Here is a 26,874-nt window from a genome sequence, read left to right as displayed (position 1 = left end):
ACTGATAGAAACTCACAATTCTGACTTTTTTTTCTCAGAATTGCATAACAAACTTAAATTATAAATTCAGAATTATGAGATAAAAACCTGCAATTCTGACTGTTTTTTTTCTCAGGAGTGATAGAAACTCACAATTCTGACTTTTTTCAGAATTGCATGATATTAACTCACAATTACAAGATTAAAAACTCGCATTTCTGACTTTTTTTCTCAGAATTGATAGAAACTCACAATTTCGAAGTCAGACTTATAAGATATCTCGCAATTCAAATTTTCTTCTCAGAATTTATGTAAACTCAGAATTCTGACTTTTTCTCAGAATTGATGGAAACTTAATTGCGAGAAAGAGTCAGTTATGAGACAACTCGCAATTCTGATTTTTTTTTCTTAGAATTGATAAACTCACAATTGCAAGAAATTAAGTCAGAATTACGAGATAAAAACTTTGCAATTCTGAGAAACTCACAATTTCGAGAAATAGTCAGAATTATAACTCACAATTCTGACTTTTTTTTCTCAGAATTGATATAAATTCGCAATTCTGACTTTTTTCTGAGTATTGATGTAAACTCACAATTGCAAGAAAAAGTCAGAATTGAGATAACTCAGATTTGTGTGATACAAGCTCGTAATTGTAAGATATAAACTCAAAATTCTTCAGAATTACGAGATAAAAACTTGCTTTTCCTTTTTTCACAATTGCTTGACAAATGCGTAAAATAGTCAGAATTATGAGATAAAAACACGACTTCTGACTTTTTTTCTTACAATTGCGAGTTTCAATTTTGCAATTCTGACTTTTTTTTTCTTAGAATTGTGAGATTAGTTATGAAGTCCAATTTTGAGAGGGAAATAAAAAAAGACTGATGTTCATAGAATTGAGTTTATTTTCTCAGAATTGTGAGTTTATATCAGAATTAAGAAAAAAAGTCAGAATTGCGAGTTTGTATCATGCAATTCTGATGTAAACTTGCAACTTGCAAGTCAGAATTGTGAAATAAAAAGCCACAATTACCTTTTTTTAAGTGTTTATTCAGTTTATTCAGCTTTCATATTACCCATGATTGTTGGTTCACATTTATTAATTGCATTAACTAATGTTAAGAATTTTAACCTCATTTTAAAGTCTTGTGATTTTGACTGGGTCAAAGGGACATAAAACTATTAATAATTTAATTTTAATATTATCAACATTTGTTAGTTGTTATTTTTTAGCAATACTTTATGAGATGGTTAAAATTTCAGCAACTAAAGACAATATTATAACACTGATTCTAGAATGATCTCTAAGTATTGTTATCAAATATCTTAATTTTCTTCGATGTTAGATGCAACAACCTTGAATGATGAAGAACATTTTTTTCACTTGCTGCCTTTACAAAACCACCTGCTTTTCTTGTTGCCAGGCAACCACTCAGGGGTGGTGTTGAGCATAAATTCAAGGGAGCTGCACAGTTACCTGACCAGCTGATGACCAATGTGAAGGTGCCAGCGATGAGCACAATAGACTATGCCTTCCTCCTCTCTCTAGATCTGACCCTTCAGACACCCTTACAGGAGAGAGATCAGAGACACACCTGCACCAAACCTTCTCCTCCTCTCTCTATCTTCTCTCTGTCTTTTCCAGCCTCCGTTCCTCATTCCAGAAGGTGGGTTTTGTACCCATCTGCAGCGCCCTGGCTTCACTGATGATCACATACGCACACATACATTTTCTCGTCGTCTCATCCCTGTCCACATTTCTTCTCATTATTGCTCTTATGAGAAGAGCATGAAATCAGCCCCACTTACTAATTCCCAGGGAGAAACTCATTGACAAATGCTTTATTTTCCATCTTCAGTTTGTTTTGTGCCTCTCCTGTGTTTTATCTTTCTTGTGGTCACTGTAAAACTCAGACTTGACGGATAGGTAAGTAAAGTTGTGGAGCAGTGCAGGATGCGATACACATTTGATTCAGGGGAAGCAATGTTTGTTAGATATAGCCAAAGGGAAAACCATTAAGATATCCTGTTACCCAAGAAATTTTAGCTGAACCCATCGATTTTCATATGCAATAACACATCTTTTGCTTTAATCAATAACAAAATCTATTCGTTTGCCGTTTCATGATTATGCTATGCAGTAAGTCAAGTAAATTTTGTCTGTCTGATGCTGTGACATGTCAGTGACAACATTTTTCTTTTCCCATTCCACGATTAATATCTATGGTGCAATTAGTAATGGTGATGATAATGTAAATCGTATTGACATTGATTACACTTTCCCAAGAAATGCAAACAAACATGGTGTGCTTTTAGAACAAGCAAATAATGTCAAAAAGATATGAGCAAAAAATGATTTACCTTTCCAGCTACTGCACAGCTGGAACCATTTTTGGTTTTCCTAGAAAACCTGCACCAATTGACCCTTCGCAAAAACCCACCCTCCGGACAAGCCCTCTGCTTTCACGGCACACATCATGTTCTCACGCAAAATACATTGCAGAGCAAAGAGAAAACTGATAACATACTGACAGAAAAGACAGAGCAGTTTACTTGTGATATGAAACAAAGTCTCAGCTTAAAAATTTTGTCATTTTGTAAGAAATTCAAACTATAAATATTGTGTTGTGGCTCTTTAATGTGCCATGACAGATCACCGAATTGCCTCATTAGATCAATCGACACGTGAACCGATCGTCTATTCTTATTTAATTAAAGCTTGAAATAAACATAAATGAACATCAGAATGTATTTTATTTCAACCGCAGAAAGACATCAATACACCATTTTTCAAGTTTAAGTCCACCAAAGTTAATCTACTCTCCTGTCTGATTGCCTCGTCAGACAAAATGGCGGATTTGGCGTTATGATTGGTCAGATTGCCTGTCAATCAAGCTGTTTGCTATGTCCGACTTTCACACCACACATCGTGTTTTTACACAGTGAAAATACATTGCAGAGCAAAGAGGAAAGTGGCAATGCGCAGACAGATGCGACAGAGCAGGTTACTTGTGGTATAAAACAAAGTCTCAGCTTTCAAATTTTGTCATTTAGTAAGAAATTCAAACAATAAATACCGTTTTGTGTATCGTGTATGGAAGCCCATTTCCGCCACTGAATAAAAAATAAAAAAGGTCTTATCTCACAATTCTGACTTTTTTTTCCTTACAATTTCAAGTTTGTATCTCGCAATTGCGAGTTTATATCTCACAGTTTAGATTTTTTTTTCTTAGAATGTGAAATAAAAATGCACAATTGCGAGTTATAAAGTCAGAATTGTGGGATATAAACTCAGAAAACTCAGAACTCACAACTTGCGGCTTTGTATCTCACAATTCTAATTTTTATTTCTCGCAATTGCGACTTTGTATCTGGCAATTCTGACTTTTTTTCTCGCAGTTGCGACTTTGTATCTGGCAATTATGACTTTTTTTCTCGCAGTTGCGAGATATAAATGCACAATTGCAAGTTATAAAGCCAGAATTGCTAGAAATAAAGTCAGAATTGCGGGATATAAACTCATATGATATTGATGATTATGATAAAGTCATAACTTGCAATTCTAACTTTTTTCTCGGAATTGCGACTTTGTATCACGCAATTCTGGCTTTATAACTCGCAATTGTGTGTTTATATCTCACAATTTATGTCACAATTCTGACTTTTTTAAGAATTGTGTGATATAAACTCGTAATTGCGAGTTATAGTCAGAATTGCAAGATACAAACTCAAAAGGTTTTGAATTTTTCTCAGAATTATGAGATAACTCGCAATTGCGAGTTATAAAGTCCAGTTCTGAGAAGAAAAAAAGACTGATATATATTACAGAATTGCGATTTTATAGCATGCAATTCTGACTTTATAACTCGCAATTGCAAGTTTATATCATGCAAATGCGACTTTACTTCTCAGAATTGCGAATTTATATCACGCAATTCTGACTTTATATCTTGCAATTGAGTTTATATCTCACAATTCAGAGAAAAAAAAGTCAGAATTGCGGGTTTGTATCACGCAATTCTGAGAAAAAGTAACCTTTTTTAAATTTTGTATTTAGTGGCGGAAACGGGCTTCCAAAGTCATGACAGATTGCTGTAGGGCCTGAAGCGGCATGTGAACCAATCAATTTTCATATTTTTTAAAAATAAACATGGATGACATGGATGAACATCAGAAAGTATTTTATTTAAACCGCGTGAAGACGTCAGTACACACAATTTTTCAAGTTTAAGTCTACTTAAGTCTATACTCTCCTGTCAGACAAAATGGTGGATCCAACGTTATGATTGGTTAGATCACCTTTTAATCAAGCGTTTTGCGATATCCTCACGATAGGCTCTTTGCTCCTTGAGCCTTATTCCCTTGCTTTCTCCAAGAACTCCAGTGCCAAATTCTCATCTTTCATAAAGAAACAATATCCCCTAACAAATCAAATTCCATCATTCATCATGTCGAAATCATTTGTGAAAGCTAGCTAAATTCATATGCTCATTTATTTATTGGACTTAAGATTTCCTCACAAGCATCAGCCATTAGATCTGGACAGGGAGTCAACACGGGATGATCCACAGCGTAGCATGTGCTACCTGTCAGGTGTGTATTGTGTGTATAAGCCTATATTAGGCATAGAAGGACGCGGTTACGTTCCCTTTCGTTTGGCTTGTATATATAACAATGTGTACATAGAACCGTGTATATAGCCCCTCCTAAATATGACACTTTCAATAGACCAAAATGTGCACTGTTTTCTCCCAAATGCCTCGCACTGGGTTTTCTTGAATTCAGGAGTTCTACATGGACATGATTTGATCACTTCTACATCTTTGTCTTTATCCAGCGTTGTTTACTGAAGGATATTCTTAATATTTCACACTATCTATAACATTTACACTCACACGACTAAAGAACTGTGTGAGAAGTGGTGCACTGTGTCTTTGTGTGCATTCTGATGTATTTTTTTATTTGACATTTTAAGGGTTCAGCTGTTTTGATTCCAGGTGTCTGTCTCAATCTCACTGTTGGAATCACTAGTGTTTTATAGATGTGAATGAATGAGGGTCTCTCACTTGCACTAATCACAGTTCATGGCTTGTACAGTGTTGTTCAGGTGGGTTCAGGGAACATTTTCAACTGAGAAAGACACTGTGTATGTTACATCATACTACATGAGAGAGAATCAGTTTGGGAAGTAGGGTGACTATACATCCTCTTTTTCTCTGAAATGTCCTGACTGATATTTCTAAATTGTCTTAAAAAGAAAATTCTGTCATTATTTACTCAACCTCATGTGTTTCCAAACCCATAAGAACGTTCATCTTTGGAACACAAATTAAGATATTTTTGATGCGCACAAAAAATATTCTCACAGCTTTATAACATTAAAGTTGAACCACTGATGTCACGTGGACTATTTTGTCAATGTCCTTACTACTTTTCTGGGCCTTGAATGCATCAGAAAGCTCTTAGATTTTATCAAAAATATCTTCATTTTTGTTCTGAAGATGAACAAAGGTCTTTTGAGTTTGCAACAACATGAGGGTGAGTAATTAATGACAGAATTTAAACATTTTTTGGTGAACTATCCTTTTAAAATGTTGGATTTTGGCTTTGTTTTCATACTTGCAGAAGGTTAGTGGTGCAGTCATTGGATATAATTGAATTGTGGCGTGAGAGAAAGTGGGATCTACAGACAAGTCAAAGCAATGCAAATACGCATACATATAATCCATGAGAACTGAGCATGTCAACAAGATAATAAAGCCAAAACCCAGACATTTTAGACAATTTAGACATCTTGGCCGGAACTGTCTCAACCAAACTGATAGTTTGCAGGTGCACTGTCTCTTTAACACATTCTGTTTTGGAGTTTGAGCAGACTGTGTCTTTCCAAGTTCAAATATTGACTCTGTTTTAGTCAATAGATTCTCTCAGCATAAACCAAAAAGATTTACATTTACCAGTTTATGCTTATGTATATCAATAATACAAACCTGTTTATTTCTATATGATGCAAACAGTATGGACTTATTGCACCAGAAGCTGAACTGACTTTTTTTTTTTTAACCTGTGTATCCACGGTTATTTAGTAGTGTGTCATCTGTATTTCCATCCATGAAGTGAAGATAAGGAAAAGCTTGAGCGTTATTGATGAGGCATCTCCCATTAAGAGATGTTTCTACGTAAGTTTATCTTTAGTGACGGCACAGTCCTGCAACAAGGACACTTCTTATATACACACCTGGATCCTTTTTGAAATTCAGGCTCAAATGTGGTAGAGAGACACAGTTGAACTGATTCTGTATTTGTTTTTGTTGTTTGTTTTTCACTTTCATTTTTTTTTTGTTCCTGTTTCTTTATAATGTAAATGTTTTTGACTCCACTGCAACAAGTGAAAAGCACTTAATCAGCGTGTCTGAATTCAAAAACACTAACTGTAAAGCTTGGTTTTGTTAGTTTGAGCTGTTTAATAAAGTTTTAACATTATTCACGAAGCTTAAACCTGTTTGTTTTGTTTTTTTCAGTCTATGGAACAAAACCTACAGTGGTGCCCAAAAATTTCACTAGAAAATATTAGTTTACATTTCCAAACATTCATTTTGCTATTAATTGTAATAATCCAGTGAGATTTTTGTTTGCACAAGGAGTCTGACAACAGCCAGTGCTCCACACAGAGATCTGGGGCCTGTTTCAGAAAGGAGGTTAAGTGAAAACTCTGAGTATGTCAGGGAAACTCTGGGTTTTCCGTTTGAGAATGGGAGGTTTGTCAAACCTGAGAAAACAGGTTAAGTCAAGCCCATTTCTGAAAGAGCGGTAACTTGTACATAATTTGCAAAATAAGAAAAATATACTTATGTAGAAAATGTATCTTGATTTAAAAATCCTTATATATTTTGATTGGAAACAAGACAATAAAACTTAAGAAAAGCATTTTCGCAGTGCAGGTGCATTCATTCATTACACATATATTTTTATCATGCAGTCGCTGTCAAAGTGACAAAAACAGCATGTCCTTTTATATATAGAATTATTGCATTATTATATACAGGATTATTTTGATGTTTTGCTTTAGCCACATACATGCTGCATGCATTTATTTGAGCGGTAGCCTTTTAAACTGTAGTTTTCTATATAACATCAGAGATGCAGAGCACACATTAGTACAGCCGCTGTATGCAAAGCATTAAAGAAAGCGTGCCTTACTCTCACATGCTTTATGAGCACAATCCCATTGAAAATTAAGCTAATTAATGAATGGAATAGAAGATGGAAAGGTAGTTGGAGATATATGCCATAACCACCACCACAGCTATTCAGTTTAATCAACAGCTTGGTTGTCTTTATTTCCTACATATACAAAAGCAACATTTATTCTTTTTCAAGTAGGATTTTAATATTCTTCCAACACTTGGTATTGTGGCCATCAGCTGTTCTTCATTATTTTGCAAGCCGTCATGCTGTTGGCTGAGTAGAATTCAAATATTAATTTCATTACTCTAATTAAGAAATCCAACCGTTTGGATTAGAGAGTATTTAATTATGTGAAAAGAGCATTAGACTACGTGGAAAAAGCTGCTGCACATTGAAATGATATGACACTGAATGATATTTATTTAATATGTCAAATGTTTGTAAAGTCATGTAGCCTACACCCATGAACCTTTTATGGTTAAAGCTTTACCTGATTGAAATGTGTTTTTCTACTTCATTTTTAGTTGTTTTATTTCTGGGGTTTTTCTTTTGACTGTGGGATACCATGAAAATTAATATTAGTTCAGTAACCTACCTACAGTTCTGCCAGTTTTTACCTTTACAATTATATCAGTGATTAAGAATAAATGTATTGACTCAAAGTATGCAGACGTCTTTTTGGCGGGAGCTGTTGCCACGGTGAATCATAATTTTGGAGCTCCATTGATCAGGGCTTTTCATAGTTGTGATGTAAGTAAACCTACTCAGAGTGGATTTAACTATCTCAGTTCAGCTGTTCTGAAACCGAAAACTCAAGAGTTTTCCATCTCAGGGTAACTCAACTCACAGTTCAAGATTAAACTCAGAGTTGGTTGAACCCTCTTATTGAAACAGCCCCTGATCTCATCATCATCATCCAGTCTGTCTGGAATGACATGAAGAAACAGAACAAACTGAGACAGAATAAATCCAAAAGAAGTGTGGCAATGTCTTGAAGATGCTTTAAGAGACCTACCTGCAAAGCTACAGTACTGTTAAACATTTTAGGCACTAGTGTAAAAATACTGTCAAATGAGAATGCTGTCAAAAATAATGTCATAAAAATTTTCTTTATCAATTCACTTTTAACTACATTAAAATCAATATTTGGTGTGACCATCCTTTGCATTTAAAGCAGCTTTTGCCCTTTGATTTGATTGTTCTAGATTTAGTCTGTCTCTCAGTTCTGTTTCTTCCAGACAGACTGGATGATGATGAGATCAGGGGCCGTATGTATAAAACTTCTAAGAAATGCTCTTAATAGTAGTCTTAAACTTTGACTTAAGTGTCAAAAAATTCTTAGTAAGAAGTAGGACTTTTTTAAGAGTAGGAGACTTTTATAAAGAATCTAAAAGCAACTTTCAGTAAAGTTTGAGACTGATTCTTAAGTTCTGACTTAAGTGTTGTAAATTAAGGACTACAATGATTGAAACACAAAATGGCCGCCCTTGACCTCTGAATCAGCCAATAGTGAGCCTGCTCATGTGAGTCACAGCAGCACAACACCAATTATTTGATGGAACTACAAAACAAGCATTTAATTAAGACACTATTTCAAATGTCAGTGTATTTAAACAAATGCTTTGCATTGTGGAAAATTAACACAAATTATTATTGATGCTTTGAAATCCATGTCTCCTCATTTACAGTTGGAGTAATGATGTGAACAGCTCCAAGAACTCAAAGAAAGCCCACAAACTTAAAAGTTTCTTGTTTTGCAGCTTGGTTTGATGGTCAGTTGGAAAGTCAATGAACTGCCTTTAAGTTGTGGCCAGGAGAGAGAAAAAAGTGTTACTGATTTTGTAAGCATAATGCATATTTGCTTGGAGTCAATTGTTTTACTTTTATTTTTTTGATAATAATGCAGTAAAATGTGTCATATTTTTTGGCATTGCTGTCCTACAAAGAAATTATGAACACATGCAAAAACAAGAGAGGACCAACACAAAATTAATAACTGATTATGTTGTATTCAATGTCAATGTTGACAGTTTAGTGATTTTGTCACTAGATTTGTTGACGTCCTTGCCCCTTTTGAGACTTTGAGACTAAACCTTATTTAGATTACAACACTCTCCCACTGATATATTTATATTATATAGATCAGTGAACTCACCATTATGTCCTCATCCTCATTAGCTACATTGTGTGACTGTTTTAACTACTTTCAATTGAAAGCAGTTAGCAACATTGATCAGTGTTTTTTTTTCATATTTTGATGGTTTAAGTGAAATGTGAGGTCATTAAAACCCTCCACACATCACTTTTGGTCACTGGTGTGTTTGGTGAGGTTAGTGTCACAATATTTAAGACCCTGCTTACTGTGTCATCACCAGTGCTTTGCTGCATTTTTACAATCTTTCAAATTTTCCAGTGAAAATAAATAAACAAACATAATATTGCAGATAGAGCAAAAAAGTGTGTGTTTCCTCCTTTTTGCTGCCATTGTTTTACTCCTAACTAGGTTAGGAGACCTCTCCAACTCTCTTAAATAATTTAGGAGCTGAGACCTAGTCTTAACACTTAAGAACTTTTATGAATCACTCTTTATCTTAAGTCCAGAAATAAGAGTAAAATTACGTCACTCTTAGAATTTTGAAACACTTAAGACTAAAATTTGACTCTGAGAAGCTTTATACATACGGCCCCAGATCTCTGTGTGGAGCACTGGCTGTTGTCAGACTCCTTGTGCAAACAAAAATCTCACTGGATTATTACAATTAATAAAAGATAGAAATAACTAACTTAAAACCATTTTTTACTACTAGTGTTCTAATAATTTTGGCCCCCATTGTACATACAACCTTTGATGGTTGATGGTTTCTCTTCACGTCTGTCACTGCAATAAAACAAATTCATGTCTCGTGTCCTACAGTGAAGAACAAAGTACAAAACAGTTCAATACAATACAGATTGGTTATTTTTATTTTATTTTTGTGAAGCATGTTAAATTAGTCCAAACATATTATTGAGAATAACAGCTTTAAATATTGTCACTACAGGTGCTCAGTACTATAATCTGTAAGGCACTCTTAAGACTTGCAACCCTGAGGTCAGATTATTCTACTGAATTAAAGTGTGAGATTTCTGCAGGTGCAGGGACCTTTCCATTTTCAGTTTTCACTTTGTCTTCCGTTGTACATGCAAATACACTCTACTTGAAGTTCATAGTGCACATATTTGAACTTTAGTGAGGTTTATAATATCATGTGAAAGGATGAATGGCCCCTCACTAAAGACTGTTTTGCAATCGTACTGCAATACTGCATAACTCCACTGGATTTTCAGTCACAACAACAAAACAAAACAAACTTTCAGGTGCAAAGAAAAATAGTAAACTACAAACAGTTCGTAGTTTCGTGAAACATTTTTGAAATGTTCATTCTGATGCATAAGTAGATGCTTTGGGTGCTGACATTTTTTTTCTTCAGTGCATAGATTCAAAGCTTTGGAAGTTGCATCTGTCCTTTGGCTTTTAACAGTCTTGAGGACTTCACACACAATCCTCATGCCCCTGCTCTTGACCATTACTGCTACTTAAATTAGATTAACATTGCAATGTTACATTAAAACAATACTAAATAACTAGGCTACACATTAATTACATCCACCTTATAAACAAACAGTTAAATCTTAAAGCACTATACTGAATTGTGTTATTCTTACTAAACAAATGTGCAACGTGCACAAAATACAGGAAAGCTGGTAGTAAAGGGGAAACACTGCACACATAAATTATCCTGGATCACAAATCTACAACAACAGGAACATACACTATTTAAAATAACAATAAATGTAACACTGCAAAACAAGTGGTTAGTGGTTACATGATGGAGACAGAAACAGGCAAGATAAGGCACTTTCAGCAACAGGTTTTAACAGTGTAGTACAGCTTTAAAAGTAAGACAAAACAAATACACAAGTATTTGTGTAATCATTCCCTTATTTTCATTTATATCGGCAGCTTCTGAATAGCTTTGGCTTCATTTTTGTCATCCTGGGATCATTTGATCATTGATGGGTAAAATACATTTTTTTAATAAAGAGATTAAAAAAACGTCTTTAAAAATTCCCATGTGACATTGTTTGCATTTTCTGTGTTAAAAATCTATTTTTAATCACAACGTTTTTGATTAAGATTCTGATATGCCACACATCACAGTAAACCATCTGTAAACCAGCTGAATGAATTATTAAAAACAACTGGTTCAAAAGAACAATTCATTCGCAAATCACTAACTTAAGCTCCTTCTCAATAGTGATTCTGTCTTAAATAACTGAACAGGTATATCATGGCAACACTCACTCCGTTTAAATACTTTGTAGTAGCTGTGTGAACATGTTCACAATCTATTCAAACGGAAATGTCACCACCTTTTTGCAGTTTATCCAAATATAATGCTTTCATATTATAAGTGATATTTGCTATATAACATACAGTTGAGAGAATTTAAAGCTTTTCTGTGGATCTTTGAAATAATTCAACAATATTAGGATGCTGACTAGACTAGATACAGTAGCCTTCCAATAAGAGTCAGTTTTCAAGTGGATTTCCCTCTGTGCCTTCATGTAAAATGCACTATTGAAACATTTGTTGCACAACAGACATACACATTTTTATATTGCAGTTAAAAGCATCCTAAAACTGAACTGAAAGCTAAGACAGGTTGACAGTATAATGTCAGTGTATGTCTGTCAGTGTTGACAAGTCCACGGAATTGAGCTACTTTCATACTGCTGCCTTTGGCAGTTTTCTTAGTCCACGAAATCTCCTGCCCTCCCTCACCTGGAACGCAATTGGGCTAGTTTCGAGTACCAATTGGGTTGGTTTTGTTACGCAGACCTGGCAACCCTGATGTCTGTCAAAAGCTTTTATAATGTCATAAACTGCCACCAGTTGACACTACTCTCTCTGTCTTACTCGTACCTGCTCCTTTCTCTCTGCTTTTCCCTTTAGTGACAGTTCTGGCATTTTGGATGGCATCTCTGTTTGTTGACATTGCAGCGGCAGCCTCCACTTGTGTCTCCGGGACCCTAAAGTGAGAAAGACAGATACTAAGAGACTAACATTTATTCAGGAATCTGCAGTTTTTATGGCTTTGTTATAGTGATAACTGACCAACATGGTCTGGTTTAGAGAAGTTCCCTTCCAGAATAAATATTACCTGATAATTTAGTCACGCCGATGTGAGACCTGGACCTTTCTGTCTTCAGTCATGAAGAAATTAAGGTTTTTGAGGAAAACATTCCAGAATTTTTCACCATATAGTGGACTTCAGTGGTAGTCAACTTGTTCAAGGTCCACATTGCAGTTTCAGTGCAGCTTTGAAAGGTTCTACACAATCCCAGCCAAGAAATAAGAACCTAGTGAAACGATCAGCCATTTTCCAAAAAAAAAAAAAAAAAAAGTATATAATTTTTTTTTTAACCACAAATGCTTGTCTTGGACTAGCTCTATGTCGGTGATTCTTGCATTATGTAATCACATTGGAAAGGTCACATATGGTAAGTTCTTCGTCTGTGTACTTCAGTTCAATCTCGTTGTTTACCTTTATTTGTAAAGGCCAACTGACTTTCTTTGCTTTGTAGAAAATGGGTCGGTACTTCTGCCTACATCATGCATGACCTTTTCAATATGATTACATAATGCATGAGGTCAGGCTAGTGCAAGATGACCATTTGTGGTTAAGAAATATGTACATTTTTATCATAAGGGTCACTAAATAAGACCCTTATTTCTCAGCTGGAATCGTGTAGAGCCCTTTGAAGCTGCATTGAAACAGTAATTTGGATCTTCAAACCCGTTGGCTACCACTGAAGTCCACTATATGGGGGAAAAAATCCTGAAATGTTTTCTTCAAAAACCTCTGACTGAAAACAGAAAGACATGAACATCTTGGATGACATGGGGGTGAGTAAATTATCAGAAAATTTTTATTTTGGAAGTTAACTAATCTTTTAACTCTCAGCATTTTATACTATGACCTTTCCTTGCTCACTTTCATCAAGAGATGATACCTAGTGGAGACTGCAAGTAAAGCTTATGTCCCAGTCTTATATAAAAAAAAAAAGCTCTTACTTTGGGCCCCCAGCGTGGTCCTCTGGTGACCCAGCAGATCTCAGTATGGCAGACAGTACAGCGGAGCCAATCACAGCCCTCTTTCTTCTGCACAATGATGCCGCACTGAGGGCAATGCATCGCCTCGCCAGAATTAACAAGAGTCTGTGAAAGTCATGAGACAGAAAGTTTAGGGTAAATAATAACAAACAAAAAAAAAGAAAGAATATTAAAAATGCCATCTGCTAAACACCAAAAATGTATATGAATATTAGATGACATGAGTAAGGAAAAAGATGTTGTCACATGATAAGGGCCTTTCTTAACATGAGCTTGATATACAATAAGCATCTGGATTTTACCTTCAGCAGGTCTCTGGTTCTTCGAGCTGCAGAGTCATTGATGGCACGAGCTGATAGATCATCCTGATACTGCTTACAGTTCATCCCTTCATGAATGGCCTAAAGAGGAAAAACAAAGGCAAGGTTCTTTACCTTATATTATAACGAGAACCTATTAGAGAAATGTCATTGTTTAAGGCAGGGATCTCCAAACTCAGTTCTGGAGGGCTGGTGTCCTGCAGAGTTTACCTCCAACTTGCCTTAACACACCTGCCTGGAAGATTCTAGCATGCCTAGTAAGACCCTGATTAGCTGGTTTAGGTGTGTTTAATTAGGGTTGGAGCTAAACACCGCAGGACACAGGCCCTCCAAGACAGAGTTCGGAGACCCCTGGTTTAAGGGTTCAATTCAGTGTGTTTAAGCATTCTACATACTTTACCTTGCAAAGCAGGCAGTTGTGTTTTTTACACACTGGGCAGTGGAAAGTGTTGACAGTGTCTTCATAAACACACCAGCCGGGACAGTCTGCTGTCGCACAGTGATAACTGCCCTCACATCGAGACTCTGCGACTGACAGACCCCTCTGCAACCAGTGCTCATAATCATCTACTGACACCAGCTGAGTGAGAAAGATAGCAGACATATGAAGAAAACATATAAAAATAAAACTCTTTTAAAGTAGTTCACTTCTAGAATGAAAATTTCCTGATAGTTTATTCACCCCCATGTCATCCAAGATGTTCAGGTCTTTCTTTCTTCAGTCGAAAAATTAAGGTGATTAAGGAAAACATCCCAGGAATTTTCTCCATATAGTGGACTTCAATGGTGGCCAATGGGTTGAAGGTCCAAATTGCAGTTTCAATGCAGCTTCAAAGAGCTCTACACAATCCCAGGCGAGGGTCTTGTCTAGCAGAACAATCAGTCATTTTCTAAATTATAATTTTTTTAATCATAAATGCTCATCTTGCACTAGCTCACCTATGTCTTCACGCATTTACGTGAACAAGTTGGAAAGGTCACACATGGTTAGTTCTTTCTCTGTGTACTCTACTTCAAAAAGGTAAGGTAGGGCAAAAAACTCCCATCTCACATGGTAACAACTTGTACATTGTCCGATGTTGTTTTACCTTTCCAACATGACTACACAATGCGTGAAGCTGAGCTAGTGGAAGACAAACTTTTGTGGTTAAAAAGGGACATACATTTTTATTGTTTTTTAGAATATGACCCTTAGTTCCTCAGCTGGGATCGTGTAGAGCCCTTTGAAGACCTTCAACCCGTTGGCTCCTATTGAAGTCCACTATATGGAGAAAAATCCTGAATTGTTTTACTCAAAAACCTTCATTTTTTTTCTACTGAAGAAACAAAGACATGAGCACCTTTGGATGACTTTTTTTTTTTTCTAAAAAAAAACACTAATCCTTTAAATTTGAACAAAATTATAATTGTATCTCAACGACACCAAAATGATACTTTTGTATCTAGATGGTGCTTCAAAATGACTCTGTACAGTGAGTTTTGACAGCACTTGTCATTTTAGCCAAAGGCACTATCATTAAAAGCCTTTCAAGGCAGCATTGCTCCAAGTCTCCTGTCAATTGCACTCCAGCACCATGGACAGTGTCACAACAGCAGATTGATTTCTCATTAGCGTGTACATCTAGTGTAGTTTTGCAGACAAATTAAAAGCAGTATGAATGAATGAGTTCTTACAGCTCTGATTTCTCTTTCCTGCAAGATGCAGTCACAGGCATAGGCCTCGTCTCTGTATGGACATGCCACCTGAGGATCCTCTGACATCAGAATCACAGAGCGCAGACACTCTCTATGCATAGAAACACAGAGGGTTTTCTTAACAACTGCATGACAATACAGAACAATAAATGTCACTATGTATGTTCTACAGTGGCACGCTCTCTTCCTCACTTGCAGAAGCAGTGGAGACACTCTCGGAGCAGGACTCCCTCGCCAGGCTCAAGCTCCACATAGCAAATCTTGCACTCCACTCTTTCTGGGTTAGGAACCAGATCCTGTCCGTCCATTTGGACCAGACGTGCAAAGTTCTCCCTGCGTTCTGCTTCTCTGGCCTATAGACACAGACAGAGTAGCTGTCAGAACTGCACACATGGATGAGCATTCATAGATACCTGTGTGAGAAGAACACATGGCATATAGCATTGCTTCTGACTATATCTTAAAGATAGGTGTGACAGGTACATGGTCAAAAGACCCTTACAAGACCCTACAGCAGTTTTGAGAACTGTGGGTTTGAGATGGCATGCATTAATGCATTAAATAATGTTCATTAGTTTACATTAGAGTTGGTGTCAATGTGCGCACATTATAAATTATATTAATTTATATGAATTATTAATCATCTGAAAGTATGCCATTTACATTTTAATTGATTTTCATATTCAATATATATCACATTACTATACTATACTAAGAGATGTGAAATTACAAGCAACTCCAAAAAAAACGATTCACCAAGCACATGTAGTTCATTAGAACAACTAAATACATGAACACTGTAAAATAAAGTTACAATATAAATATATGCAATTGCAATATACATGTGATCCTGGACCACAAATTGTTTTACCTGAAAGCTGAATAACATTTACATTTATTCATTTAGCAGACGCTTTTATCCAAAGCGACATACAATTGGGGAATACAACAAGCGATTCATCCAAAGGAGGCAGATCGACATAGGAAGTGCTCAAAATACCTTATATCGGGCATTGTTAGATGAGTACAGGCTAGAAAGGGAAGATCAAGAAGATAAATAGGACAAAATTTGGCCAAGATACAACTATTTGAAAATCTGAAAATATTGAGAAAATCACCTTTAAAGTTGTCCAAATTAAGTTCTTAGCAATGCATATTACTAATCAAAAATTAAGTTTTGGTATATTTACGGTAGGAAATGTACAAAATATCTTCATGGAACATGATCTTTACTTAATATACTAATGATTTTTGGCATAAAAGAAAAATCGATCATTTTGACCGATACAATGTATTTTTGGCTGTTGCTACAAATATACCTGTGCTACTTAAGACTGGTTTTGTGGTCCAGGGTCACATATAATATATAATTCACACAATATTTGTGATTAAATATAGCATGAATGCAATCACTTACCTTACATAATTATGATCAACCACATAACACAGTTATAATTCTGTATCACTCATATTCAGTGTATTATATTTGCATGTCCACCTTATTTTTCAAATAAGAGCGGGTGCAGCCATTTGCAAATTTTATGGATCTAGCTTCTCATCCACGTCAAGCTATTTTTAGCTGTACAAAACAGCTCATTTTGCTGCTTGATATTGCAAATTGGTGTGTCTTACCATATTATTTGAATGTAGTATCTTCATTATAAACACACTGATTTGTAGTGCAAACATTCTCGTTATTTCCCTAGAGCAGATAATGAACCTGTAATCTCTCCCATAAGCTTATTTCCACGTTAAAGAATAAGGTGGATACGAAAAAAAAAAAAAAAAACACAACAGAAGACACCAAGGTGTGAATGGCATGTACCTCTTAAAAGAGCTTTATTTGAGTTCGTAATATAGTTATTTTGCATAGCCATTTGTCTTTCTTAAATTCAAGGATATTTCACACATGAGTCAAGCCCAGTCATACAGACAAACAAGTTATGCTACATTACAGCCCTAATTAAACCGACCAAGGCATGTCTTCTTCAGTTTCTTTCCCTCTCTCACTGGTTAGGCCTACTTTTTGTTTAGCGGATGTGTTTTTATCTATAATGCACTAACTGCCAGTCCACATAAAGTAGCTTGGGGTTAAGTGCATTGCTCATGGGCACTGTGGTAATTACTAAATGCTCTTTCTGCATATTTCTGTCAACTAAAATATTAGTATGTTTGAGTTCTCTGTCTAAAACATTTTCACCAAGTTATGTCTTTATGCTTTAGTGCAAACAAAATTTTGTAGCAGAAAAACGTATATAACGTGTTTTCTTAGCATGCATGCATTTATGAGTGTGGCCCAACGGAGTCAAAGATTTTTGCAGCATTGTCCAGACTATTTAACAAGGTGGAGATTTCATATGAATTTGTATGATGTGATTCAAAGCCGAACCAACTGTCAGTGGGAAATATGCACAAAAACTTACAAATAAGATCATACAAAAATCATACAAATTAACCACCAATTCTTCAAAATGTAAAATAGTTACAAATTGCCAAGAGAGTGTGTTGCAGAGTCCTATGGAGATCAGGTTTGCCATGTCAGACACCATTCATGTCAGCTATTTTTGCCTTCATTTCATCTTACAGTTTTAACACTGATGCTAAATTATTGTTGCTTGCGTGTGAACAGCTGCAGTATGCAATGGTTTAGTTTAGCAACAAAAAAGTGCATTCTTGGGTGATCCCGTCACAGAAATCATGAATTCTGCAGAAAAGATGATGAGAGTTTTATTAGGATCTATAATCTTTGAATTGAAACTGTCACTTCAAAAATTCCAAGATTAAAATCTTTCATCTTTTGAATATATGAGAATTTGAGACTATTTTACAAGATACTGTCAGACAAGATCAGAATGAACTTGTATTAAACAGGTTACGTAAATGGATGCTCTACATTCCTGCAAAAGCTGTGCAGTAAGATTCATTGCTCACATCTACTTACAAAGATATACAGTATATGTCATCTGTTTGAGGCATCTGCGCATTAAAAGAGTCTGTACCTGAATAAAGTTTCAAACCAAGACAGCGCAACAAAGCATCTTATTAGACCAAGTGAAGTAACGGCATCATATACGTCTTTACAACAATATTATAAAAATGACTTCCTGTTTGACTATTGCACTGTTTAATTATAAAGGTGTTTTGAAACTGGAGTTAATGTGTAGCTTTTGTAAGTGGTCTGAAAAAGTGCCACTTGAATAGATTATTTTGGTATGGATCAAATTCATTAGCTGTACACTGTTTAGGCATATACAAGTAGTATACCAGCTGTACTGTAGTTGCATTTGGAGTATGAGTGTGCCTGGTTTGTTAGACTATGCACTGAGTGTGTGTGTGTGTGTGTGTGTGTGTGTGTGTGTGTGTGTGTGTGTGTGTGTGTGTGTGTGTGTGCACGTGTGTGCAGTCAGTAGTCCTGGTCGAGGTTGTGCAGTAGTGAGTTGTTGCCCCTCAGCTCCTCTCTTCTCCCTTTCTCCTTAAAAAAAATAGAGACAAAAGAGAAGAGATTCAGACTGAGGAGTCAATCAGAGCTCAGGCTTTATCCTACCCAAAAACCCTTAGAGATGAGTAAAAGTAGCTTTTTAAAAGTGATCAGCCAATATGGGTTTTTCAATGATTAATGATGATTTTTAAAGAGAAGAGTCACCATTTGCTAATATAATATTAATGTATAAATAAAATATTTTAAATGATAACAATGAAATGCATAAACTCTTACAGTCAAACCAAAATGTTTTTAGACACCATCAACATTTCTCACATTATCAGTTTATTCGCTATAGTTTAGAAAATGGTAGTAAAATAGGACAAGAATTCAGAATTAAACTGTGTCAGAATAAATTAATCTTAATAATGTCAGATAACTTTGATAGAAAGGTATGTAATGGATTACAATCAAACAAAAATTCAGACAACTGTTAGTATGGTAATATTTACACAACCAAGCAATGCTTAATTTTGTTTAGTATGTGGTGTAAAATTACACAGCAATTAGCAATCAAAGAAAAAACACTTAAGAAAAACACGGTCAGGTCAAAGTGTCTGAATAATTTTTGGGTATGTTATAATATGTTTACTTAATTTTGCTATCCTTACTTATATAAATTAATTATAATGTCCTGTACCCACTAATAAAAAATATATATCTGGTGTCTGAATAATTTTTGGTTTGACTGTTTATGTATTATTACATTTAATGTCAGCATGAAATGAAAATTCTGTCGATGTTCTAATGACTGTTATATCTCATTGTGAAAGATTTATGTGCGTTTTTCTTTTTTTTTTTTTCACCGCTTAATTTTTAATCAAAATACAACTGGATCTTCCAGTGAAAAGGACTTCTGCCTCCATTTTTCAGTCCACACCAGTGTCAGAAATTAATGATGGCTTGTGGCAAAAATGCCACTAAAATTAACAAAAATGCCCAATAAATTCAAGACAAAGGGCAAAAAAAATTACATCCTGGTCCAACATGTTCATCTGTGATGCCCAAAACGCAGGCATGAAACAAAAACGATTTTATATAGTTTTCTTTATCGATATTAATAATCATTATTACAATATAAATAGCGAGATGAGATTGTGTTTTTACATGTGTAATTTAGATACAATTTTAAACAGCCTATTGTTATTGACAACAGTCTGAAATATTGATTAAAGTAACTGGGTAAATTTAGGTTTATGACATTAAAGACAACATAGTATAGTGATTATAATAATGCAGTGATTATAAAAATGTCCCCTTTACGAATGTTAAAATGCCCCTGGAAATCAATTCCATGGGGAAAATATTTCCCCTTAAATGAAAAGTTAATTTCTGATCCTGGTTCACCCTATATATTTTTTTCTTTTTTGATAATCTGTTACACTCAGACATGCATCACAATATGAAAAAAATAATAATAATAATTCTGTCACTACTTAAGTTATCACAACTCACTACTACATTTTGAAAAACACTGTTCAACAGCCGACGACATTATCAAAATAGCCAAAACATTTGCATATACAGGCCTACAATTCATTCTCATTCACTTTAAATGAGAACAAACCAAATTACTATGCCCTAAAGAATTTGCCCTAAACCTGGGTGTGAGCGTAGATGTAAAATGGTAGGTGTGTATGAGATGTATAAGCCAACAGCCAAAGCAACATGCCAGACTCATCTGTTTCCAATGATTTCCACAAGCATCACAACAACAAAGTAGAATATTCCCGTGGTAGCATAAACACATTTTGCACAATAATTCCGCCAGTTATTGTGCAAAATGTGTTTATGCTTTCTCAATTAAATTTCGCAAGCCTCACCTGTTGGTACTGCCTTATTGCTTCTTTTTCCTGTTGAATGCGTCTTAGCTCCAGAGCATCTGGTCTGTAGTTGCCAGGAACAGTGTAGCCTTCAGGTCGGTCTGCACTACACATTTCACAGCCGGGACGTGTTGGTTTATTAATATATGTACAGGTTGGGCAGGCCCATCCCAGCTAAATACCCACAAAAACAAGTATTCAAATAAGCAGCAGAATTTCATCAGATGTGTACATCTATGTATTTGCATACTTGTTGCATTTGTGATACATAGCTTATGATTCATAGTTTATGTATGTCAGAAAGTTATCTGAAATATTATTAAAGGCTCAATATAGTACAAAATGTCTGTGCTTTATCTTAAAGAAACACTTTGTTTTGTGTGTACATTTTGTACCTGTGTGCTTGTTCTGTTGGGCGACAGGGCGTCATTCAGCTGCGGCAGCTCAAGGTTGATGAGGTCCCGAATATTACCCAAACCCAACCTCTCTGTTCCTCCCGCACTGTTACCTGACCGGTCAAGAGGTCATAGTTGTAATGAGCAAGTTATGAGACACAGTTGTTAATTATGCAAGACATACAAATAGCAAAGTAACTGGTTTAGTCATTTCTAACAATTTTAACTGGTGGCCTTATTAGCGTCTGGGAATACACACTCAGGGTATTATGGCTGTTGTGAAGTCTTGTAGGCAGGGTGCTGTATGGTCTTGAGGCTGTGTTCTGTGTTGGCCCATTGGAAACTGCTTCTTGGTGGGGTTGATTTGTCGTTGGCACCACAGCCGGCATAAGCAAAGCACTTTCCTGATCTTGTTGGTAAAGCCCTTGACTGAGACGAGCCTGACGGGCAGAAATGAGATAAAGGAACGCAGTGTCGCCATCTTGCTGAACTCCATAAGAAGCCAGAGAGCGGTGATCAGAGCACAAAGACTGCCCGATGACCCAGCGTTGCACACGCGGATGAAAACCATAGTCTGTGAAGACCTTAGAGAACAAAAACTATGTCTCACTAACAAAGAAAATTGCATGACACTGATAGAATGACAATAAATTATGTTAACGGAGCTGCTCCCTTCGAGAACAAAGATTCACAGATAACATACTCATCCCCTTGTCATCCAAGATGTTCATGTCTTTCTTTCTTCAGTCGTAAACAAATTATGTTTTTTGAGGAAAACATTTCAGGACTTCACTCCATAAAGTGGACTTCTCTGGTGCGAGTTTGAACTTCCAAAATGCAGTTTAAATGCGGCTTGTAACAGTCCCAGCCAAGGAAGAAGGGTCTTATCTAGCGACATACCCTGTCTTGAACCAGAGCAAGACGAGTGTTAATAAGTATATAAATTGTAATTAAAAAAAAAAAAAACTGATCTTTCTGCTAGATAAGACTCTTCTTCGTCAGTTGGGATTGTTTGAAGCCGCACTTAAACCGCATTTTGGAAGTTTAAACCCGGGGGACCATAGTAGTCCACTATATGGAGAAAAATCCGGAAATGTTTTCCTCAAAAAACTATTTCTTTACGACTGAAAAAAAAACATGAACATGTTGGATGACAAGGGGGTACATTATCTGTAAATTTTTGTTCTGGAAGTGAACTTCTCCTTTAACCGACACCTACCTGTTGTTTGAGAGCACCAATTGAGGAGTGAGGGAAGACCTTCACTGTGACACAACAGGACGAGGATGCATCCTCTACCACCACCGCCAGGCTACATGACAAATCAGTGCATTAGCTGAGAACAAAATTGCTTGGAAAACATATGACAAAATGTGTGTTGAGTTGGTATAAATTATAATGAACTCAAGCATGAATATTATGTCATCATTTACTCACTCTGATGTTCATCCAAACCCGTATGACCTATTTTCTTCTGAGGAACATAAAAGAAAATAGTTTGTCCTTTCTGACATATATCTTCTTTTGTGTTCCACAGAAGAAATAAAGTCATACAGGTTTGGAACATTAGCATGCATAAATGACAGAATTTTCATTTCTGGGTGAACTATCCTTTTAAATAATACTAATAAATTACTAAAATACTTTATTTCATTTATGAAACGTAATTAACATCTAATTTGCACATTGTTAAACTGAGTGGGCCAGTGTCTATAAACATGAAATTTACCTCATTTCAGTGTCTGTGTAATTTCGTTTTGATGGCTGAATGCTCAGAGCAGCTTTCTGTTTAGCCAAAGATGATGCACAGACCGATGCCGCCCGAATATCACCTGCCTCTATTGCGCTAACAAGCTCTGCACATATCTCCTCTAGAGAGAAAAATAGAAAGGGTGAAAATGTATTAGGACAAGAATGAGAAAGTCGGATGGATAAGGAGTGGGATAGAAGGAAGAATCGGAAATGGAAGGAGAACAAGTGGGTGCAACAGAGATATTGGCAGCAAGATAATAGACAATTGACACTTTGTCTATTGTTTGGCAAGAGGGTCAAGCTGATCGTGAGCAGAAAATTAAAACAAGAACACAATTGGTTACCTGTACATGGCATGGGCGCATTGCTCGGTGTATCCACAGGCTGAGGAGGTAGCCGTCTTTCTTCAGTGGAGGAACTAATCGCCACTGAAAAAAAAAAGAGCAAGCGACAGTGTGGTTTAAAAGCCCAGTACAAAAAAGTAAAAGTCAAAGGAAAAGCAAATCCATTACACAAAACTAAAGGTAATACACAATTAAGCCAGGTGCACACTGTAGATCTTGGCCAAAATTTGGTCGTCTGAGACAAATTTTGCAAACCCTAAAAGATATCTCTGATCCTAGGCCAAAATCCGTAGTCTTTAAATGTTAGTTTGACACATTTGCCGAGTGAACATTGCGGTTAATGACCTCTGATGAAATACTGTCAGTTTCAGAAGTTTTGAGGCAGTCCTGCAGTGTGGCTTGTTCCAAACTGAACATTGATGTATGGTTTGGACAACATTTTGCAGAGATACAACTATTTGAAAATCTGGAATCTGAGGGTATAAAAATATATAGAAATTCGCCTTTAAAGTTGTCCAAATGTTCTTATCAATGCATATTACTAATCAAAAATTAAGTTTTGATTTCTTTACAGTAGGAAATCAACAAAATATCCTCATGGAACATGATCTTTACTTAATATCCTAATAATTTTTTGGCTTAAAAGAAAAATAAATAATTTTGACCCGTATTTTTGCTTATTGCTACAAATTTACCCGTGTTACTTAAAACTGGTTTTGTGGTCCAGGGTCACATATGTCCTTGACTGTCATACAGTCTGAATTAATGACAATTGAGATCCCACTGTAACATGGCTTAAAGCTTTGATTGTAGCTTTGATCAACAATCATAAAGGATTATTATAAATCGTACTGTGTGTGCCCAGAGCAATGACAAAAGTTGGAAAAGCAAACCTCTATGCGCCTCACGGAGTGATGACATCACCACAGTGGCCCACTCCTGTGCTTCCTTCTCACAGCGGAAGTTAAAAGTGATACGATCATGTGGCGGTGTTGCCAAACTCAGTTCATGGCACTGTGGGGACTTGACTTCATAGCGAACAGTCTTGAGGTCAAACTCAGCAATGCACTAAATGAAAATAAACAGAGAAACACAAATTTCCAATGGAAATAAAATAAAATCCATTTCTCACAAGCAAATAAATGATCTATTCTAGCCTATTTAAAATGAATTATCACCTACTAAATTAAAATGAGGCTTTTTTTTCAATATTATGAGCTGACAGATATTTTCATTCAATTGTCGTTAGTGTTTTATCTGGTCATTGGGTACACAAGAGCTATCTTTTCAAAACATCATCAGGAGCATAAGTATAATGAGATTTCAAAATGACAGCAGGACTCAAATGTGAAATAAATAATATTATTATATTATTTCTGTTTGGAATCTAAAAGACCATGGGTATAATGGATAAGTGCAATGAATATACAAACTTTACTATGCATGGATACATAATTTCTCATAATGTTTCCAAATAATACAATCCTAGACAACAACAACCTCTTATTTTTGAAAGTGCTTGTCTACTTTGCTGCAAAACATAAGCATAAATAATTATATTAAACGTATTTAAAATAACAGTTTTAATTTTGTATTATTATTATCTGACATTTATGTCTATATATACAGACCCTAAACAATAACGAAGTTCATATCAACAGATTCAAATTAAGTGTAGTTTCACAATGCTGATCAGAAATAATATTGTGTCAACTAACTAATATTAAATATCGCGAAGTGCATGAACTGTATTTATGACTCAACTCTCGGCAAACTATCAAATTTAGGGGGTGGAGGATGGATTTCAACAACAAAGACTAGCAAAACAACATGTGATTTTCTCGTGTGTGCTCTATATCAGCCAGAGGGCAGTGCTATAACATGCCTAGCGAAGATACTTCTGGAATGAAAATACTATTTTGCGCTTTTTAATATCAACTTTAACCAGCGTTCAAAGCGCCGCAGAGTGAAACTTAATGCGAGTTCGACATTTCCTCACCACGCTGCGTCCAGCCGCTGTTCCGCTGATGTCCCGCAACGCGAGGCGGAATTCCCCTGCCTTCCCCGGGTCCATACTCAGCTGAAGACGGAGAGATTCGTCTCCGGCCCCCGGGAGACAAAGCGGTCGTATACCTGAGTGGCATACTGACACCTTTACCGACATCAAAACAGTGCTACAGGCCGGTTGCAAGGCCTCATGGCCGAGATGAGACGATGAAGACTGGGCCGGCGGAGGTGTGTGAGTCCACCCGCCTGAGCTCAGCGACATGCCGCCGCCGACTGACTACTTCAGGCGGGAATATATCGTGTTGACACTCCAGTACCAGCCGGGTTTGTGTGCTAATATGATGTTTGGAGATATGCTGCGACTCCCTGATCCGGACTCTTACACAAAAGTAGCGGCCTTGTCATCTTTGTTTTAGTTTCAGAGGAGGGCAGTCCAGCTTCAGAGCAGGAAGAAACACGGCTCAAGCAGAGACAGACATTTTACTCTATGAGAGACGCTGCGCCTCCTGTTGAAAACACACACTCAAATACACTCTGCTTTCTCATCTAGGGGATATCCCAATTTTCCATGTCAAGCTTAAATTTCATCTCATAAAACTGTAACTGTAATGTAACTGTGGTGATGTTAACTGTCGTTACAGTTACATAATTGCACAAACATACTGTTTAGGCTGTGGTTTGCTGTGCTTTTATGTTTTTACTATGGTTAAATTACAAATACTACAGTTAAACCATAAGGACCATAGTACAGTTATGGTACATACACTACCAGTCGAAAGTTTTTAAACAGTAAGATTTGTAATGTTTTTTTAAGAAGTGTCTTCTGCTCACCAAGCCTGGATTTATTTGATCCAGAGTACAGTAAAAACAGTACAAATATTTTTTTTACTATTTAAAATAACTGTTTTCTACTTGAATATATTTTAGAATGTAATTTATTCCTGTGATCAAAGCTGCATTTTCAGCATGATTACTCCAGTTTTAGTGTCACATGATCCTTCAGAAATCATTCTAATACACTGATTTGCTGTTCAAGAAACATTTTTATTATTATTATTTAGGAATATGTGATGAATAGAAAGATCAGCATTTATCTGAAATAGCTTTTGTAACATTACACACTATTTCATTCAAAAGCTTGGAGTCAGTATTTTTTTTTTTTGGAAAGAAATTATAGAAATTAATATTTTTATTTAGCAAGGATGCTTTAAATTGATCAAAAGTAATGATAAAGACATTTATGTTACAAAAGATTTCTATTTCAGATAAATGCCATTTCTGAACTTTATTCATCAAAGAAACCTGAAAAAATTCTACTCAGCTCTTTTCAACATAATAATGATAATAAATGTTTTTGAGCAGCAAATCAGAATATTAGAATAATTTCTGAAGGATCTTGTGACTGGAGTAATGATGCTAAAAATTCAGCTCCAATTCCATTTTAACAAACAGTTTTTTTAATAGTACAAATATTTTAAAATTGGACTCTTTTCGTTGTACTTTGGATCAAATAAATGAAGGCTTGGTGAGCAGAAGAGACTTATTTAAAAATAAAAACAACATTAAAAACCTTACTGTTCAAAAACTTTTGACTGGTAGTGTATTTTGGATGGTTAACTATTGTTTTTATATTCTAAAAAAGTAATAGTAATAAAAACAGTTAAACTATCACTACCGTAGTAAAACTATTTATGTCTAACTGGATTGTTTTATTTATCCATTTCCAGCCTAG

The 26,874-nt window shown here is 35.8% G+C and overlaps 2 protein-coding genes across 2 annotated transcripts in view; one reads left to right on the top strand and one right to left on the bottom strand.

The window, feature by feature from the left end:
- The window catches only part of LOC141331546 (VPS10 domain-containing receptor SorCS2-like), a 173,225-nt gene extending 166,745 nt beyond the window's left edge, over positions 1-6,480 (top strand). The window contains exon 28 of the mRNA XM_073836601.1: positions 1,407-6,480. Coding sequence (XP_073692702.1) covers positions 1,407-1,471 — 65 coding nt within the window. The 3' untranslated portion in view covers positions 1,472-6,480. The remainder of the gene's footprint in view (positions 1-1,406) is intronic.
- A 3,631-nt stretch (positions 6,481-10,111) lies between these two features.
- Positions 10,112-26,757, bottom strand: LOC141331048 (ranBP-type and C3HC4-type zinc finger-containing protein 1). Its single transcript, XM_073835900.1, has 14 exons — positions 25,135-26,757; positions 24,029-24,203; positions 23,136-23,219; positions 22,769-22,910; positions 22,261-22,351; positions 21,301-21,625; positions 21,042-21,154; positions 20,647-20,820; positions 15,535-15,695; positions 15,322-15,433; positions 14,048-14,227; positions 13,630-13,728; positions 13,289-13,432; positions 10,112-12,243 (listed from the first exon to the last, which is right to left on the bottom strand). Exons 1-14 carry the CDS (start codon positions 25,402-25,404, stop codon positions 12,163-12,165), a joined length of 2,151 nt encoding a protein of 716 aa, XP_073692001.1. The 5' UTR covers positions 25,405-26,757; the 3' UTR covers positions 10,112-12,162.
- Between the last annotated feature and the right edge of the window lie 117 nt (positions 26,758-26,874).

This window comes from Garra rufa, chromosome 3 (assembly GCF_049309525.1).
Source record: "Garra rufa chromosome 3, GarRuf1.0, whole genome shotgun sequence".
NCBI classification, from domain to species: Eukaryota; Metazoa; Chordata; class Actinopteri; order Cypriniformes; family Cyprinidae; genus Garra; species Garra rufa.
The sequence above is the reverse complement of the archived record's forward strand: the minus strand, read 5'-3'. Positions and strand labels throughout refer to the sequence as shown.

Coding starts and splice junctions, on each gene's coding strand:
- LOC141331048 (XM_073835900.1), bottom strand. CDS start 25,404: ATGTCGCTGAGCTCAGGCGGGTGGACTCACACACCTCCGCCGGCCCAG. Junction 15,434..15,534: donor TGTCTCCACTGCTTCTGCAA/GTGAGGAAGAGA, acceptor TTCTATGCATAG/AGAGTGTCTGCGCTCTGTGA. Junction 13,729..14,047: donor ACAACTGCCTGCTTTGCAAG/GTAAAGTATGTA, acceptor TTTCCTCTTTAG/GCCATTCATGAAGGGATGAA.